The 18,766-nt window shown below is 51.9% G+C and overlaps 1 protein-coding gene across 4 annotated transcripts in view; it reads left to right on the top strand.

Annotated features, from left to right (window-relative positions):
• Positions 1-722: 722 nt before the first annotated feature.
• STARD8 (StAR related lipid transfer domain containing 8) overlaps positions 723-18,766 on the top strand; it is a 40,888-nt gene continuing 22,844 nt past the window's right edge. The window contains exon 1 of one of the 4 annotated variants that reach the window (XM_032330011.1): positions 723-931. In XM_032330011.1, coding sequence (XP_032185902.1) covers positions 757-931 — 175 coding nt within the window. In that variant the 5' untranslated portion in view covers positions 723-756. Of the gene's footprint in view, positions 932-8,198; positions 8,323-14,739; positions 18,448-18,766 lie in introns of those variants that run through there. The other 3 variants (XM_032330010.1, XM_032330013.1, XM_032330012.1) reach the window with 3 other exon arrangements.

Raw genomic sequence — 18,766 nt, forward strand, 5'->3', positions numbered from 1 at the left:
AGAGCCTCGAAACAGCACTGCAACAGAGATAATTGTCCCACTGAGATGACAACCAAGTCATTTGCATTTTAGGGTGTCAGTTTTGCTTTCTCTAATGCAAGAGAGCCTATAAGAAAAGAATGCTTCTTCTCCTAAGGTCCAGGATATTCTGGGTGCTAGAAGGATTTCAGGTCATCCTTGTTGGAACCTAGGGTCCTGTTGCTCTGGTCAGACAGACAGAAAATGGGACTGGGAGAGTGCTAAGAAGCAGGGCGAGGAGGGCGCCGAGGAGCCAGTGAGTCAGTCAGTCCACCAAGTGGGCTAGAGCCACTGTTTCCCTCTCCATCTGGCTATTGCACAAGGTCTTCTGCCATGTAACGTGGTTGGCGAGGTGTGGGGGAGACAGGAGGTGCAGCGGCTGACCTAGTGATGAGATTTGGGGGAGGCGGGAGGTGGAGGGGCTGACTCTCACTATCTTGCACTGGCAGAGGACAGCAAAAAGGAGTGGGATCGGTGGTGAGATACCCCTCAAATTGGGGGCCAGTATGGGAAAGGCCAGACCCCAACCCGGGAGTGGAGACCTGATTGCGAGGCGCGAGGCAGAGTGGCAGAGCTCACTAAGTAACCTGAGGCCAGTGGAGGCTAGAGAAGGGGGTTTTCTGCTCAAGGTAGGGGCGTGGAACTTTCTAGTCGTCGCTGAGTGGGCGGGGCAACTCGGGCCGTCATTCCCTCAGCCCCTCCCTACCTCCACTCGGCGCCGTCCTCGCCCCAGGCTCAATGCGGGGACGACAACCCGAGGGACCAGCGCTCCGCTTGGGAGTCGCCGGTGGATTCATGGCTGAAGCCCCGGGCAGGGGGCCAGGCTTGCGGCTCCCAAAGCCCCGGACGAGGATGCCGTGGAAGCTGCGGGGTGCGAAGGGCGCTCGGTGGGACCCGCCGCACTGGAAGCCAGGTGAACAGAGCTGGGCGGACCTCTGCGGGAGGTCAGGGCTAGGCTTGCAAGTCGCTGGGAGCCTTGGCGCTGCCCTCCGGCTAAGCAGAACTCCAGTCCCCCTCGCCTCCGAATCTTTGGTTCCAGTCCCGCTTTCATCTATTTAGTTCTGCGTCCGTTTGTCTGAATCCCATCCCGGGCTGGCACTCTCCTTTTTTCAGACCTTGCGTCCCCGCGCTCCTGCTTCCTTCTAATTCTTAGGCAGTTCTTGCTGTTTTTCAAGGTGCCCCCATCCTTTTATCCCAGCTGTCCATCGGGCTGCGTCCCCACCTGCCTCTCTCCCTCTGCCTTTATCCGCTACTCCAAAAAGAGCAACATTTTAGTTGTTAACACATAGTAGGGATTTAACGAATTGTATGTCCCTTATCACTAGTCCTCTAGCACTTTTTTGTCTCCACCACTGGCGTCACACTTCCACCCTCCTGTCTGTCTTCCTGTCCCACTATATGTCTGACCTGCTTATGTTTTGACTTCATCCCTTCATCCTTCTGTGCTTCTATCCCTCTTTTTGTCTCTGGATCCTTGGGCCTCACTACCTAGCCAGTAGCTCCACACAGCCCCTGTCACTCCAGGGGACCCTTACTGCCTCACTCTGTCTCCTAGTTGCATGATGTGGGCCAGCCACCCTGGCAGCACCTTGATTGCCTAAAAGCTCCATCCCAAGGCCTGTTTCCACTCCAGCGGGTCTCCCAGTCTACCTGGCACTTTGTCTTTTTAAAAATTGAAAAAAGTACTTATTTTTCTGTGCTGTAAAAAAAAAATCTCCAGGCTCTGCTGCTTCCTTTTCCCCCAGTAAGTTCTCCCTTGCTCCTGCCCAAATGGCAGGGAGGAAATAGCAAACTGGGTTGGCTTTCTCAACATGGGTTTGTCATGGAACATGAACACTCTTGAAGGACAGGGCCTGCAGAAATCCTTAGAGCAGACTCTCTGATTGTACATATGTGGAGCCCAAGGCCCAGAGAGGGCAAGACTCTCAGCCAGGTCACACAGCTCCTCAGTAGTAAAAGGAGGGTAGAAGCCAGAGTTGCAGTGTCCTGGGCCCTGATCCAAGAGCCTTGATGGGGCCCAGGAGCCACTTTCCTGGTGTTTCCTGTGAGGTCTGTTGATCCAGAGATATCAAGTGTGAAACATGGGGGCCTTGCTGTCCCCTCTCTCCCTGTCCTCTGGGACCTGATCTGGCTGCCCCCTTGCCTGGGTTGGGTATTCTTTATCTGGGGACCACTGTTGTCCTTCCAGTGGTGTCAGAGCTCCATAAGGCAGAGACCCTGGCTGTTGGACCTACCTGCCTTGTTTTCTCCTCCCGTCCACCCCACCCCAATGCCTGGGTGCCCATGTTGACTGATACATTGATACATATGAACAGGGAATATATATATTCTCTATATGGGAATACACATATTCCTTCAGCCAGGAATGCCTGGCTGAAGATCAGCTCAGAATTTTTATTTAGTGAGTATGCGTGTTTGTGTTTTGGGGTGTGTGTGTGGAGGGGGTAGCTATGCTCGGAGAAGAGCACACTGAGAGGGGCTTTAAGAGCTCAGAGCCTTAGATGAGTGGCCCTCGAGCATCACCATACATCCTATGCCTTCTCTGATGTCCCCACAGGCCTCTGCAGGCTATTCTTCAGGGGAAATAGACAGGGTGGGTGGCCCAGGGATCATTCTGTCTGCTTGAATTGAGAATACCAAGCCCTAGATCCTGGTAATCACCGGGCTGAACTGGGCCAGACTCTGGGCAGGCCTGTGAAAGTGAATCCCCCCTCCCCCACCAGCCACCCTCCAACTTCATGGACACCATATCTGGTTGCAGCATGACGTCAGACCACAGTGGGTAGATGGGACAGCCTGTTGGGTAGGAAGGAAGAGCCCACTCATCCTCCTCCATTTCCTCCTCACCCTTTCTGTTTTGTCCCAGGAGCTGCTTCCCTTGAGGGACAAGTGGATAGGTCCCAGGCAAGGGGGCAGGATCCTGAGCTCCGTTCAGAGGCCGTGGGTGTCCACTGCTACCAGGTGAGCTGGAGACAGTGCTGGAGGCAGGGATCAGGTCTCTAGACTTCTGGGCTCATTTGGTCCCAGCATCTGCCCTGCCTCTTTCTCTGCCTTTTACCTCAGCCTTCTCCTCCTTCCTTTTTCTCACTTTCCTCAACTTTTTCTCCTCATCCTTAGAGAACTCTTACACCCCCAAGTACTTCTAGTCCTCTGCAAAAGCTCCAGAGATGTTGGGTTTCTGGGATCCTCACCCCTTCCACAGGAACGAACACACAGAGAACCTCACAGAAGCAGAGAATGTTATGGAAAGAAGGTCCCTGGGGCATCTGGGTGGCTCAGCCAGTTAAGCATCTGACTGTCAATTTTGCTCAGGGGTGTGAGATTGCGCCCCTCATTGGGCTCTAGACCCTCTGCCCCTCCCCCTGCCCTTCCCTCCCCATTTCTCTCAAAAAGAAGAAAAGAAAAGAAAGAAAGCCCCCAAGAAACCAGGACGCAGCTCTGTTTTTCCAGATGAGGAAACTGAGCCTGGCCAGGAAGGAGTGAACTCAAGGGCTGAAACTAAGTCAGGCAGAGGGGAATGTTGTTGAGGGAGCACTGGGAGGGTTTCTCTGGTCTCAGCTGCTTGTAGGTGTGCCTAAGGATGGAGTGGGGCAGGGAGAAGGCTTTCGTGTTAGAAGTTGACTTGTTTTTACTCATCTCACTGCACGGTGACTATCCTCTGAAGGGCAAGAATGAGGTGGGGGGTGGGGTGGGAGTGGACATCCTGCTCTGGGTATCTGTGGCAGGTTCACCAAGGGCTTAGCCCCTCTGTTTGTTCGAGAGGAGGCAGGCAGACCTCCCTGAGGGAATGGAGGGGTGCTCCATTTGCTTGCAGCAGAAAACCTCTGGCCTCTTTGAGACTGGCCAGTAAAGCCAAGTCAGGGGCCCATCCTGGGTGTGAAATGGTGCCTACCACACTGTCATGGCTCACTTGGGTTTGTTGCGTGGATGCTGGGGGCTGGCTTTCCAGCTGCTGTCGCTTTGCCTAGTATCTGTTGGAATGATGCGGGCAGGCTCTTGGGTGTCTGGAGAATAGTGGGAGGCAGAGACTGAGGGGGCTTGGGTTCTCCCTTTCCAGCTGCTTAGTCCAAGTGCTTGGAGGTTCATCATGAGCTGCCACATACATTCCTTTCAATAGTTCCAGGAGGCAGGTGAGAGGGAATAAATGCATCTGAGTCCTAGCTTGGAGTTGGGGGGAGGGGATGTCCTGAGAGAGTAAGCAATCCCTGAAACTCCCCTGGCCTGTGCCTGGCTTAGCCAGTACCCCAGCTTTCCTCACAGCTAGCCCAGTGCTCCCAACCCAGCACGGAGCTCCCCCTTTCAGGGTACTCTCTGGTGTGGGGTGGGCACAGCCATGGTGATCTCCTGGGCTGTGGGCTGAGAGGTGGTCTTTGTGCTCCTCCCAGGACTTAGCTCCATCTCCACTCTCACTTAGCAATGCACAGTGGAGTTCCTGTTACCCCTCACCTTTTCAAGACCCTCCCAATACCAATCCCTTTCTTCCTACACTGGCACTACTCTGGCTGCCTGTCTTGGTGCGAACGCCCCTGCCATGGCATGGCATTTTTTTTTTTTTAATGAGCTGTAACTGTCTCATGTTGTGGGGATCTGAGCAGTAGCCCTCGTTCATGAAGCTGGGCGGGGGCCCCAAAAACTTTGAAGAGCAGGCCTTTACCGTCCCAGGCTTGACTGGAGGCCTTTCAGACCTCAGACTGGAGGTCTGAGAAAATGTGTGCAGGTGTGAGGGCATCCGTGGTCCTGTGCTGCCCGGGGCTGGTCCAAGTGTAATTCATTTCCCCCTCATGGTTCCTACCTGCCTTCTTTCTTCTCAGCTGGGTTCCCTGGGAATTATTTGCTGCTGCTGCTGCTGCTGCTTTAGCTCAATGGAAAAAGGTAGTGGAAGCACCTGTTTAATCACCCTCAGCTGTTCCAGAGTGGAGCTACGGGTCTGCCTGCCACAGTCTGAAGGATGTCCATTCCTAGGCAGTAAGGGATTTAGGGGGCATTAGAAGTCCAGATAGACACTTATTGGAACCCATGTGTCTTGGAGTGTGGCTCACAGTCACGGCATCTGGAGTTTCTCTCTGCCACCTCCTAGAAGAAATGAGCTGGTTGGCCTTGGAAAAAAGCTGAGCTGCCCAACACCTTGCTTGGCCATCCCCTCACCTGCCACCACCCTTTACAGCCTACCCTCACATCCATTGTCTTAATTTTGCCTGATAGGGATTATGCTCTATCCTCATTTTACAGGTGAAAATCCTGACGGTTGGAGTGGCACAATGACTTTCCCTCCTTGACACAGCCAAAAAGTGGTAGAACTGGGAGTAGTATCCAGCACTTTCTCTTTATTGCTTAGTACCTCTGTCACTGTATCTAACACTTAGGAGCACTTACTGTGAGCTAGCCACCATTCTAAGTACAATTTAGCCCAGAGGATCCGCTTAACAGCCATATAAAGTCCGGACTGTGATTATCAGCTACACTTTACAGGTGAGGAAACTGAGACACAGAAAGGTGGAAAGTAATTTGCGTGAGGTCACATGGCTAATGAGTAGCAGAGTTGGGCTTTGGGCTTTGTGCTTGGGCTGTCTGGCTCCAGATTCCATCATACGGCTCTTTGTATGACACACCTGGGCTTGGATAGTGATAGAGGGAAGCCCCATGTCTAGGGCGTGGAAATGCATACATGCACCCCAACGTTTTTCCACCTGCCCTCAGTCTGCCCTCATGCACTCTACATTTCCCTGCTTAATGGCTGAGCTGGCATCTAAGGTAGTAGCAGCAGCAGCAGCATCACCCTAAGATATCCAGGCAGTAGTAGGGGCTTGTGGGAAAAGGGACACCTGGGGCCTAAAGGCTCCAGTTATCACCAGAGCCATTCAAGATGCAACCCAGGAGACTGTGAAGAGGTACCATTTCCTAATCTGTACCAGGCCCCATTACTGTATATCTGCTCCACACAAGACTCTGACTTAGGTCTAAGGGCCTGGGGGTAGATCAGAGAGCAAGGATTGAAGGCAACAAGCTATCTCCTTCTGAAGAGACTGAGTTCTTGCCTTTCTAAAGCTCATGGGTTAAGAGAAAGAGATCAAGAAAGACCCAAAGAAATAGCCTAGATATGGGCTACTCTATGCCAGGCACTGTGAAGTTCTTGTTCCACTTATTTATAGCAATTGTTATATTTTTACTTCTGTAGTTTTTCCTTTTTTAATTGTCTGGTTTGATTATTATTTTTTTTAAGACACTACTGGGTGTCTCAGAATCCATCATCTCTGAGCCACTTAAATATATCTACTAAAAGGTTATTGGGGTTTGGTCATTATTTATGTGATTGCAATTTCATTTCTTCATGGTTGGTTGTCCCTTGAATATCTTTCAACATTACTGAGAAACTACTGTGGACACTGCTTGGTGCTATGTGGTGGATGAAATTGGCTCTGACATGGCTTCCTCCCCATAGGGAAGCTATAAGGATACTGCAGGACCCACACTTTTTATATCCTTTTTGCATTTTTCAGAAAGAAAATAAATTTGGCCCCAACTCAGGACCTTAGGGATGTCCACAAATATAACAGCCCAGCCTCAGGAAGGAGGTCATCTACCTTCCCACCCTTTACAGACGTTCCTGACTCTGGGTAGGATTTTGTTTCCAGAAGTGAGTTCCGAAGTCTCATCTACAGGTCTCATCTACATCCAAGACCCACAGGGACCTGACTCATCTTGAACAAAGTGCCAGCTCCCGTCTTGCCATTGAGAGGAAAGAAGGGGTGCACCCTGGGCGTAGCCTTGCTTCAGCATTTCTCCTCTGATTCTCTCAGGACCACTAGGGAAGGAAGGTGGGAGAATTCCAATTTGTCTGAAGACCAAGACAGGAGGGGGCACACTTGCGGCTATGCCTGTCTTTGCCATTGCCTGGGTGACCTTAACAAAGTTGTTGTCCTAATAAACATGAATTTTTGCTCTTGTCTGTGTTGGATACTCTAGCAAAGAAATTAGATGGATGTGGCCCCTGCTTTCCAGGAACTTCAGCTTCATTTCTCCCGTCTGTTAGGTATGGAGAAAATAACCCATGGATCTGATAGGTTAGCTTGAGTGAGTCATGTCTTCTCAGTTTCTGTATCTGTAAATGTGGAGAAGGGCAGCTGGATGGCACATTGTCTTGAGTACTCCCAGTCCCCACTAATAGGAGTCCTCAATTCGTTAATAAAGTCATGGTTGTGAACTTGTAAACTTCGTGAGGAAAGACAAGAGGGAAATCAAATCTTAACACTATTTCTCATAGAATTTAAATCAGCGGGGCACCTGGGTGGCTCAGTGGGTTAAGCCGCTGCCTTCGGCTCAGGTCATGATCTCGGGGTCCCCGAATCGAGTCCCGCATCGGGCTCTCTGCTCAGCGGGGAGCCTGCTTCCTCCTCTCTCTCTCTCTGCCTGCCTCACTGCCTACTTGTGATCTCTGTCAAATAAATAGGTAAAATCTTAAAAAAAAAAAAAAGAACTTAAGTCAGCTTTCTGATGTCACACTCTTGGAAGCCCTCGCCTGTCATGATTAATGCATATGCCCCAAGTTGTCCATGCATTTCTCCCCGGAGGTAGAGTTTGGACTTGAGGCAGAGAGCTAGGGGTAGGCGGGAAGTTGCAGAATGCTGGGGCCTGAGCAAGGTGGGAATGGCAACTTCCTGCTCAAGTATTCAATGTCCAAGTTTCCCTCTCGGTTGTCCCTACTAATCGGAGATCTCACTGAAGTCTTCGGAATGCTCCATAAATTACCCGCAGCAAGCATCTGAACCTTGACGTGCACAGGCACATGTATTTAAATTCCCCAGACCGTGCCAGGCACATTCAGAACCTAATAAATAGTCTGTGCGCCTGGCCAGCCGCTTGCTCCTTCACCCTCCGTTGCTAGCTCTGGCTGTGGCTTCTCCCCGCCTACCCCCCTTCCCACCAGCGGTGTGACCTGAGGAAGAGGCCCCGGAGCGGTTATTGGAGGAGCTGGAAGGCAGCGCCCCGCCCACCACAATTTGGGCAACTTTCTGGGAAGTCCGGTGGGCCGGACTGCGCCCTCATTGGTGGAGGGGCCCGTAGGTGGGCGGGGCGTCCCTACCGCCCAACTTGCAGTCGTTCCCTCCCATCCTGAGCCGAAAGTGGCCTCTGGTTGACAACAGCTAAGCAGCCGCCGCAGCTGCTCCTCTGGCTGACACCATTACCCCCGCCCGACCCCAGGCTCCGCGCGTGTCCCAGCCGGGAGCAGTCCTTCCTGCACTCACCTCCTGCCCACTGGCCGCTGTGTCAGGGTCTCGAACCCCAAGTGGTGGAAGCGGCCTCCAGGTAGGAGTTGGGGTGAAGTCAGGCAAAAATCCGGACCCACGGGGCCTCCCGGGGCCTCCCTGGGCCCCCTGGCCCGGCCTAGTCCCGGGAGCGCTCTGGCCCGCCCCCGCTCTTAGCGGTTCGGCGAGGCAGCGCACTCAGGAGCCACTTTCGCCCCGCCCCGGGATTTGGGGTCGGAGTCCCCGAAATCGGGGGAGCCCCTGAGCCCGCTGGCAGCGCTTCTCCCCACGGAAGCCCCGCCAGTCGGGTGGTAGAAGGAGACTTTCCCCCGTTATCCCGGGCCTGGCCGGAGTCTGGAGCCCTAGCTCTGGGGCTTTGGAGGAGGGCTTGAACAGGGCAGGGGTGGCGGCCCTTCGGGCTCTGTGCCACCTCGCCTACCCTTTTCCTTCCTCTGCTATTGAGGGCATTTCCAGGAATCCCGGGTAGGGCCCTGTGGGCTTTCCCCTTGGCCATTGTCCTCCCTTCTGAGAAGCGCTCGTACTTTCCTGGTATTAAGGTGGCTGTGGGGATCAAGTAAAAACCTTTGGATAAGTCGCATCTTTCACGGTTCTGTGGCCCCATGAAGTCCCAAGTGGGTTTGGATTATGGAAGCTCTGAGGAAAGGCTTCCTTTTAGTGGAAGTTTTTGGGATTTCCAAATTAGGTAGTCTGGGGTTCTCTCCATTTCTCTTCTCCCAAGGCTCTTTAAAGTGGAGCATTGAATTAGGACTCAGGAATCTGGGGTTCGGCTACTAATTCATGTGACCTTAGGTGAGTCATGCTACTTCTGCGGGCCGAAGTGTTTTCAACAGCGCTCAACCCGAGGTCGTGGGCTGGATTTCAGTATCTAAAGGGCCAGTGTTTTCCATGACATTTTGACTTGTCCCACGGGTCCAAGCTCCTCACTGGTATAGGTAGGTAAAAGTTTGTCTTGGAGGTGCTTGGGGCGACAGGAACTATACAGATGGAAAGCTTTGTGGTGATTGTGCAGGCAAACCAGCGGGCAAACCAGCGGGAAGGGTGAGTAGGACAGCAGCCAGATTCAAGGTGGGGAGGAGTGGGGCCAACTCAGAGCCTGGGACCCCAGAGGTTGGGCTGGAAAAGCCCGGCTTTCTCCGTCCCCCTTGGAGCCTCGACGTCTGCCCACCTAGGAGGAGAGGGTGATGAGTCACACCCAGGGCTATTTTCAAACCCTGACTCCTACTGTGGGACCTGTTGCTGCCCCCACTCTGAGGGTTGCTCTCTCCACCCACCATCTTTTCTTGTTGCTCTCTGAATTTTCCCCTCATTTCCATCTGCCTGGAATAAAGGAGAGGCAATTTCTATCTGGGGGTGGAAAGGCAGACAGCCCAAGGGCATAGAGAAAGAGGCATGGCTGCAAGTGGTTTATGAATGGAAGATGGAGCAAGTGGGTAAGAGTGTGATGGGAATGGTGTTGGGGTTTGGGGGTTTTTTACCCTAAAGCTGTAGCTACCATATCACTGGGCATTCTGGGTTTGGAGCTCATTTCCGGGATTTGATGTCCAATTTTGTTCCCGATTTGGGGTTTGGCATTTCTGCTCCCTGGACCTCTGTCATTAGGGCTAGTAAACACCACATGGACAGAATCCCATTTGCCCTCTTCGCTGGCCTTATGTCCACCTCTTAAGCAACTCTTTGAGAAGAATGCTCAACCTCCCTGTGCATCTGCAGCTCCCCTGCCCCACCAGGAGAGGAGACAGGGTTGAGAGATAGCTGGAGATGCTTAGAGCAAGAAGAGGAGCAGAAGGTGCACAAAGGGGCTGTGTATCTTGTGTGAGTGCTGGAGAGTGGGGCATGAGTTGAGCAGGGTGGATGGAAGAACTTTCTTAATTAAAGCACACTTCGGGATTTTGAGCACAGGAGCAAAGAGGGTGCCACAAAGAGGCCTGAACTTTGACCTTCTCTGCCTTCTTGAAGTTTTAAAGTTCCACCCTTAGGGATAGGGATTGGAGAGGGAGCAGAGGACCCCTGGAGCCAGCTACAGGGATACCAGCAGCAACACAAAAGCTAGAAGGTTCCACGGGAGCAGAGGATTGTTTCTGTAATCTGGATGCTGTTGCAGCTGCTGGTGCTGTTCTGCTAGGACACTCTTGGAGTTCACTGTTCTGGAATGTTCAGGTTCAGTGGATGGCAGGCTTAACAAATGCAGACTATGCCCTCACTTTTTTGGAGAAGGTGGGGCAAGGGGTCTTTGGCTGGAAGAAGGAATTGCCTCTAGCTTGAATAAAAGAGAACTTTTTCTTTGGACTCTAAGTTTGGGTAAGATCGAGTGTCTTGGCCCTGGGCCCAGGCCCTGGGGAGGCCATTATCAGATAAAATAGAGATAAATGATCTAAAAAATCCGAGGGCTCTAGGATGGGAAGTGTGAGCTCCCCCACTCTGCAGCCCTAAACAAAGTAGTGGAGAGTAGTAGGCCTGAGCACATAATCGTTGGTGTCAGCTGTGTACTAAGGCTCTCTTCATGGCCTTGGTTCGTGTGTATGGGAGGGGAGGGGGACTCATCCCAGAATCGGTCCATTGCAGGTCTGAAATGCTGTGTTTGTGTGTGAGTCTTCTCTTGCCCAGCCCCCTACTCTGGGAACTCACATTTCACTGACTGCTGTCCCTGTTTACCCCCAACCCTCAGGGTGCTGGTATGGGTAACTGGACGTTAAGTTCCTCAGGAATCCAGGGTGGTGTGGGGCAAAGCACAAGGGAGTGAAAGCTGGACATATGGGAGGTTTAAATCTGGGCCCTGCTGCTCCATTTGTGACTTCCCCAGCTCTTGGTTTCTCCTCACTGTTTCTACCTCATTGGATTAGATGAGAGGATCCATGGCTAAGTGCTTTGTAAACTACAAAAGACCGTACAAATTATTAGTCATTAAGTTCAGGCTTGGCTAGGTCTTAGAGGACACAGAGTGTAACCCCCACCTTCAGGGAATCGACCAACTAGTTTGGGGGTTAGTGGCATAAATCATGCGTGGCAAACAAAGCCTTTACCTCAGTGAGGACTTTTCAAAAAAGATTATTATGAAGGCTTTCAAACATATATAAAAATAGAGGAAATTAGTGTAGTAAGAGCGCATTAGCCCATGGGTATAATCCTGCCTATTAATACCTCCATCTGCTTCACCTTCTTTCTTGTTATTTTGAAACAAATCCCAGACATCTTATCAATTTATCTATAGTGCAATATATAGATCTCTAAAAGATAAGGCTTCCAAAAAAAAAAAAAAGCTACTGTACCATTAACACATCCAGAACAGCCCCTTAATATCATCAGATATTCTGACAGTGTTCATCTTTGCAGCTGTCTAGGAGGGCTGTTTTGCCTGGGGATGCCTGACTAGAGAGCCTGCTTGTTGCTTTTGACTGAGGGGAAGGTGACTGACAGAGGCGAGGCAGTGACATTTGAGCTGAACCTTTGAAGAGGGGCCTAGGCAAAGTCAGAGCTGGAGCAATTAGGGAATCCTGGGCCCTCGTTTTACAGCACTAGCCCCAGTCCCTGGGACTGCCGCTCCGGAGGCTGATTTGGGGAAGCTTCTTGCGGAAACTTTGTGCCTTGCTCCTCTAGCAGTAAATGGGGTGAACTTTCCCACTTGCCTCCCCAGTTCCAGGGCCACCCAGGACCTTGAGGTCAGCAGGCCTGGGAGAATTCCTGGGAGGCTCCTCTCCTCCTGGCCCCTCCCCTGACCCCTGAGGCCACTTTGGAGCAAAACAGGATGCATTCAGGATGAGCGTCTTTCCCAGCTTGTCAGCTAATCACCAAGGCCCAGCTTGGAGCTTCCTCTCTCATTCATGATAAAACCTCTCACTGTCTCCCTTTTCCCTCCACCTCAGTGCGGGTGTGCTGACTTCCTCCGCATCCGGGCCAGCCCTCCTCCACCCTCCTGTGGAGCTGAGGGAGAGGCCCTCATCCAGGCCTTTCTTCCGACTGCTCCAGAGCAGGCTGTGAGACCAGAGCAGGCTGTGAGAGGGCCGGGAGACCCCATGAGCGCTCTCCCTGGCTGCAGCCTCCTGCTCTTGGGCCGTCCTTGGGAAAGGAGTGGCTCCATTCCAACAAGCCTAGGGTCCTGCCACTGCCTGGTTAATGATTGAGCCACATAATAACCACCTTGAAAAGTCACCTCTGGGGGATGGCCATTAACCAACTCCCTGTCCACCCCTGGCCTTAAGGGGGATCCCCTCTTAACACTCACCTCCCTCAAGGGGACACTAACAAACATTCCTTCACAGGAACTTCCCGGAGCCAATTAAACTTCTGGCCCTCTGTTTTTGCTTGGGCAAACAAGTTCATTTGGGTGGTTATTGAGAAGGTCGGGGAATTGATAGGGATTCGGATGGGCAGTGAGGTAAGGGGAGTCTTTAGGCATGAGTCAGAAGGGTCTGGGGGTCTTTCCAGGAGTCCCTCACCCCCTCAGGTCAATTTGAAAGAGCAAGAAATACCCACGCAAAGGATCTGCCGTTAGTGGGGCTGTGTGCATGTCTGTTTTCAGTCCAGCTGTGGGTCACTCCTCTACACTAGGCAGAGACATGAGCCGTCAGTCATGCTGCTGCTGCTCCTGCTGTAAGGCTGAGGCCTCCACGATGGAAGAGGAGACCTCCCTCCAAGAGCCTGCATCTTGACGAACAGTGGGAATTGGGAAGGGTCAGGTTGGGTCCCATTTGGAAAGCTCCGGACCCCAAGCAGTTTTCTGCAGTTTCAGTGAGAAGAGACGGAACCAGCATTTAGGGAACCAGTGGGGGCCTCCTACAAGTCAGGAAGCCTGCCCTCTGGTTGTGCCTCTTTGTAGCTACCTCAGCATGAGTGACTGTTACTTTCTCTGGGACTCAGTTTTCACAGGTGGTGTGCACTCAGTGGTCTCTCAGGTTCCATTCCAGCTGTAAGATTATGCATTCCCAGGCAAAACCTTTTGCTTGTCCACAAGGCAAAGGTCAGTTGGCTTTAAATTCTGCCAGGCCAGGTTACTACATTGTGCCAGTTGGCTGGTCAGTTTGAGCTGACCAGGCCTTGAACTGCCACAGCTTGGGTTTTGCTCGAGCATGGGCTTTTGCGCAGTTGCTCTCCAGTCCCCTCCCCGTGTGTGTGTGTGTGTGTGTGTGTGTGTGTGTGTGTGTGTCCCAAGGGGCTACCCTCTGACCCATTCAGCTACAGGTTAATGAGTGACCTGTTGGCCCTGGTTAGCAGCTGAAGGTGCTCCTGGGATCCCAGTTCTCTGAGGGAAGCGGCTCAGGGCTTAGCCAGCCCCACCCACCTTTATGCACAATACCCCAGAGGTAGAGAGCCAACCTAGCTCTGGGGAGAAGGGTCTTTAGAGGGCACTCAGTCCAATTCTCCTTATGAACCTAGATGTTCCTACCAGGGATTTGTGCAGCTCTTGTGCCCCCATCTTCAGTACCTGAGAGCTCAAGTTTTCAAAGCAATTGCTTTCATTCCTGGAACGTCCAAAAGCATTTGCTTATGTCGAACTGCACACCATATTCCTGTGGCTTCTACAACCCTGGATCCCAGCTCTGCCCCCTGGGACCATCTAGCCAGGGGCCGTTCTCTCTGACTTCCAGAGGTCTGAGGACGGCACCCAAGTCCCCTCGCTTCTTCTGTAGGCCAAATAGCTTCAGTTCCTCCAAAGACTTCTCAAGGGACCTGGGACCAGTCCTCTTCCCAGCCTCATTACTGTCTTCTGCACGTGCTACGGTTTGTGGCCCTGGGAATGGGAAACGGGGCTCTGGAAGCCCCTCACTCTCTGTTTATTTCTAGCCTGAACTTTTTTTTTTTTAAGATTTTATATATTTATTTGAGAGAGAGAGGGAGAACACAGGCAGGGGGAGCAGCAGACAAATGGAGAGGGAGAAGCAGACTTCCCACTGAGCAAGGAGCCAGATGTGGGACTGGATCTCAGGACCCTGGGATCATGACCTGAGCCGAAGGCAGATGCTCAACAACTGAGTCACCCAGCAGCCCCTAGTCTGAACTTTCCTACAAGACTTCTCCATTATTTTTTTCTGGTGGCTCCAGCAGTTGCCTTCTGAACCCCCAGGGTCCTGGGTCCAAACAGCTCCTGCAGCTCTCTGATTTGTTTGTTGGTTAGGTCTGGCTGGCCTTCTTCTTGGTGCCTTCATAGCAGAAGGCAAGCCTGGTGAGAGGAAGTGCTCACTTCTGATGAGCTGTCTGCAGTGTATTCCGTGTGGCCTGTCAGTATATCCTGTTTTCCTGCCACTTACTTTCTTCCCTTGAGCTGGTGGAGGTCAGGGGGAAGGGAGTGTTTTGAGGAGCATCAAAGCCGGAAATGAGCATGAGCCATGCCCACACTGGGGCGTAGAAGGGTGAATCAGATGGGGAGAAACACCAACTCAGCCATTCCTCCTCTGCAGTTGATGATGAAGACCACGATGAGTATTCCCGTTTCTTTCCATTTCCAAGGTACTTTCACTTCTACAATTCCACCCTTTTCTCAGAGCAGCCCTGGTAAGAGAAGCAGTGTGATCATTGCAGGTGCCCACCTGGGGCCCAGATGGGGGACAGGCTTGGTGTCTGAGGAGGGAGGATTCAGAGCCCAGGTCTCCTGATGCTCAGCCCTCACTATTTCCCCCAAACCACACCCAGCAGCTGAGGCAGCTGGGGCTGACTCCGCCGCTTCCTCACCACAGAGGAACCTCTGCCCAGGCTGAAACTCTGTTCCCATGGTGGAGGGAGCAATCTCCAGGGGAGGTGGCCAAGGATTTCCTGTCTTTTATCTGGGCTGGCCAAAGGCTGGCCTGTCTGAGGTGTGAGACACGCACTCACAGCCAGCTTTTCTGCTCCCGGTCAAGGTCACGTCAGGCTGGGGCTATGAGCAGGCAGCTTGGGAAGTGCTTCGCCACAGACCTCTGCCCTGAGCAGCCCTCACCTGAGCAGGGCCTTCTAAATGGCAAAACCAAGAGGGGATGTGGGAAAGGGGCCAGAATGGAGATGAAGTGAAAGGCATACAGAGCTACATCCAGAGTTTGGGGCAGGAAAGTGTGTCATGGTGGGGAGCAGGGGCTCTGGGATAAACAGCACTGGGTGACTTTGGGCCAATCACTTAACCTCTGGGAGCCTCCATTTTGTCAGCTGTAAAATGGAGCTATAGGTACCTACCTCATGGGGTTGTTGAGTCATAAACCCAATAATATGAACAGGATTCTTCTTATTGTTGTTGTTTAGTGGCACTTTCTGCCACCTTATCTCTTTGCTGTTTTTCACTGACCTGGGGCTGTGCTGCATCCAAACATGTGGCCCCCGAGGCCTTAGGTCTTCTCTGGGCTTCTCTGACCCTCAGATTCCACTTCCTCACAAAAAACATTCCTGGGCCACACTCACCTGGAGGGAGGGATCCTTCTGGTCTCCTCGAGTGAGGAGTGACATTTATGATCACGCTAACAACAATAATAATAGTAAACTCTTCTAAATTCTTGACACCTTTGAACTTAATTAGCTCCCATGGTAATTCTGTAAGGTAGGTACTGCTATTCTCCTCCACATTTTACATATGAAGAAGTATACAGGGAGAGGCTAAAAGAAGAACGGACTCAAGGTCACATGCCTAGGGAATGATGGAACTGGAATCAGGACCCAGGTAGGCTGAGTCTACCACCCACACCCTTAGCAACGGTGCCATGCCTCTCCTCCCTTTTTGGGGTGGCCAGCCAGGAGGCCAGAGCTCGGGCTTGGGTCTCCCTTCCACCCCTGACTGCTTATTTTACCCATCATGATCAGTCTTTCCTGGGCAGACAGTCCCTAGGTCCTTGCCTGCTCCCTCCCCAGTAAGGCAGACAGATGGAGGGGAGAGAAAATCAAAGGGCTGGGTATTGAGGCTTTAAGCAGAGCTGCACTTGGGGGCGGGTATACAGGAGGAAGCTGGGGAGGTGGTTCTGACAGCGGCAGGCCTGCCTGATTAGCACCTCCCAGGACTAAGGGTGGAGGACAGGTTGCGGGGTGGCATCAGGGAAAAGAGACACTATAATGAGCTCTCCTGACAACCAGAGTTCATTATTTAGAAGGTGTGGGTGGTTAGGGGCAGGTGGGAGGCTGGCTGAATTAACTTGCTTGACCCTTCCAGCTTGGTGTGGTCCATGCTGGTATTGGGCATGTGGAAGGGTAAGCTTTTGTCCAGAAGCTCTACCTTCCCCACAATGTTCTCACCTCAGGGCCCATGGGGGGCTACAGACTTCCTTCCCATAGGCTGTACCTCCTTTAGAGCTCATTCTCTGTGATCTTGCCTGCAAACAGAGGCCAGAGAGTGCTTCAGAGGATAGCCGACCTTAGCATCTGCTTCCCTGAGAAGTATGGGCCTGATAGCAGCTCTGGTCCGGTACTCCAGGAGAGTTTGGCTTTTGCTCAGTTTCAGACCCTGGTGCCTAGCATGGGGCCTGGCACAGGGTAGGAGTGGATTTGGAGGGGAGAGCCTAGGGAGACAACATGGGAACAGATCAACAGGTTGGTTGTGGTCATTTAGGCAGGCTCCTGGTCCTCGTCCATAGTCCAGTGGAAGCCACTTGACCTCCTATAGCCTCAGTTTTCCCATTTGTGCAGTAGGTCTGTTTCGGACAGGGCTGTCATGGGGACCACAAGAGATGTGGGATGGTCAGGTGTTTTCTCCACTGATGGGAAGTTACTTCAGGCTAAGGGTTCATACTGCACAACTCCTGGCCTATGTTTCTTGTGTCCACAGCCAAGGCAACTTCTATTTAATGAGTATTCTAACTTGGTGGACTTGGAGGACTCTGGATCTAGACTGCCTGGATTTGCACCTTGACCCACTACTTCCTAGTTGCTGATTTAGGGCAAGTTACTCAATATCCCTGGGCCTTAGTTTTCTCATCTGTCAAATAGAAATTTCATAGCACTTAGCCCCTGCAGGGTTGTTGTCAAGATTCAGTGAAATAAACCATATAAGAAGTACTTAGGCTGGGGACCCAACAATGACTTGGAACCCTTTGCTTGTTGTTATTATCTCATTTTATACTTGCAAAAACCTCCTGATGTCAGGGATATAAACATGTCACTATTTTACAGCTAAGGACACTGAAGCCCAGAGAAGCTAAGTCTTGCCCAAAGAGATCTGTGTAAAGTTCTTAGCTTGGGGCTTGGCACATATTAAGTGCTCAGTAAATATTAATGTTTAATCTTAATTATTGTTAATAATGACATTCGGTATCCTTAGTATTATTATTAGTAAGGAACACAACCACAGCTAAGAAGTAGCAGAGCCAAGACTAAAAGCCACAGTCATAGCCTGTTAGTCTTCCAACTGCACCTGAAAACCTCTATTTCTAGATATTACACAGTTATTAGGTTGCCATTTAGATTCTCCTTCCCTTTACCCCAGGTGGCCTAAGCATGCACATGGCCACCCCCTGCCCACAAAGCTAAGCACCCCCCTTTCTTCACAGAATCACAGCCCTCCCTTTGGCTGCAGAGCTCAGGGGAGGCTTGTATCCATTGGCTTCTAGAGGAGGAACAGACCCTGTGAAGAGGTTACTTCTCTTGGGCCCATTTTCTTTCTGTAAGAGACAATATTTTTTTCTGGGTCTCAGGGTGGGGCCAGGCTCCTTCAAGGCATTTCCTGCCTGGGGGTTTATATTTGGCCTCAACAAAAGGAAAAGGAAGTAGGCAAGGGGGGTGGGATGTAGAAGTGGAGACACAGGTTCAAGATGGGTGAGTGCCAAGACTTTGCAGGCCAAGAGAGGAAGCAGGAGACGGTGCATGTCCCTTGCCCTGTGGGCTTGGGGGCCCTCACAGGAGCTTGGGATGGAAGAGCTGAGGGTTCCTTGGGGCCAGAATGTCTTTGTCCCTAGGCAGAGATTATTTTCACATCTTACACCTCTGGGCCTTGGTTCTTGGCCGTGGTTTCTGCCCTGGGGCAAAGTGTTCTGCTGGTCATCTAGTTGGCTGAGTTGCAAGCGTGTCTCCTCAGTTCTGTGTCTTTGCTGTAGTGATATCAGAGGAATGGGTGGAGGCAGAGGCCCGCACACTGTTTAGTTGGAAAGCAGGACTTCCTGCCTAGGTGTTGCCAGAACATTCTGTAGCCCTTACCACAATGCAGTGGGTATACTGAGACCGATAGGACCCAGTGCCGTGGGACTCCAGTTGAATGGGGCAGACAGTCTCATGTGCAGCTGAGAAGGTAATGAAAATGCGTAGGGGGTAGGGGTCACTTAATTTAAGTGACCCGTTAGTTGGTAGGGGATTAGTGAGAGGTCAGGGAAGGAAGATCTCATGGGACGTTTGACCTCCATCTTGATGAATACTGAGAGTTTGCAGCTTCGAGTCAGACTGGGTCTGGGGTGCTGAAGGCCTCACGTGCCAGGTGAAAAGCAGTCTGGTTGTTGCCCTGGGCTGTGGGCAGGGGAGCCTGCAAGGCAGAGTGGAGTGTGGCCAGGTCAGAACTGGGTTCTTGTAAGAAGAAGATGGCAGGACAACCTATTGAAAGGAGAGACTAGAGG

Source organism: Mustela erminea, chromosome X (assembly GCF_009829155.1).
Source record: "Mustela erminea isolate mMusErm1 chromosome X, mMusErm1.Pri, whole genome shotgun sequence".
Lineage (NCBI taxonomy): Eukaryota > Metazoa > Chordata > Mammalia > Carnivora > Mustelidae > Mustela > Mustela erminea.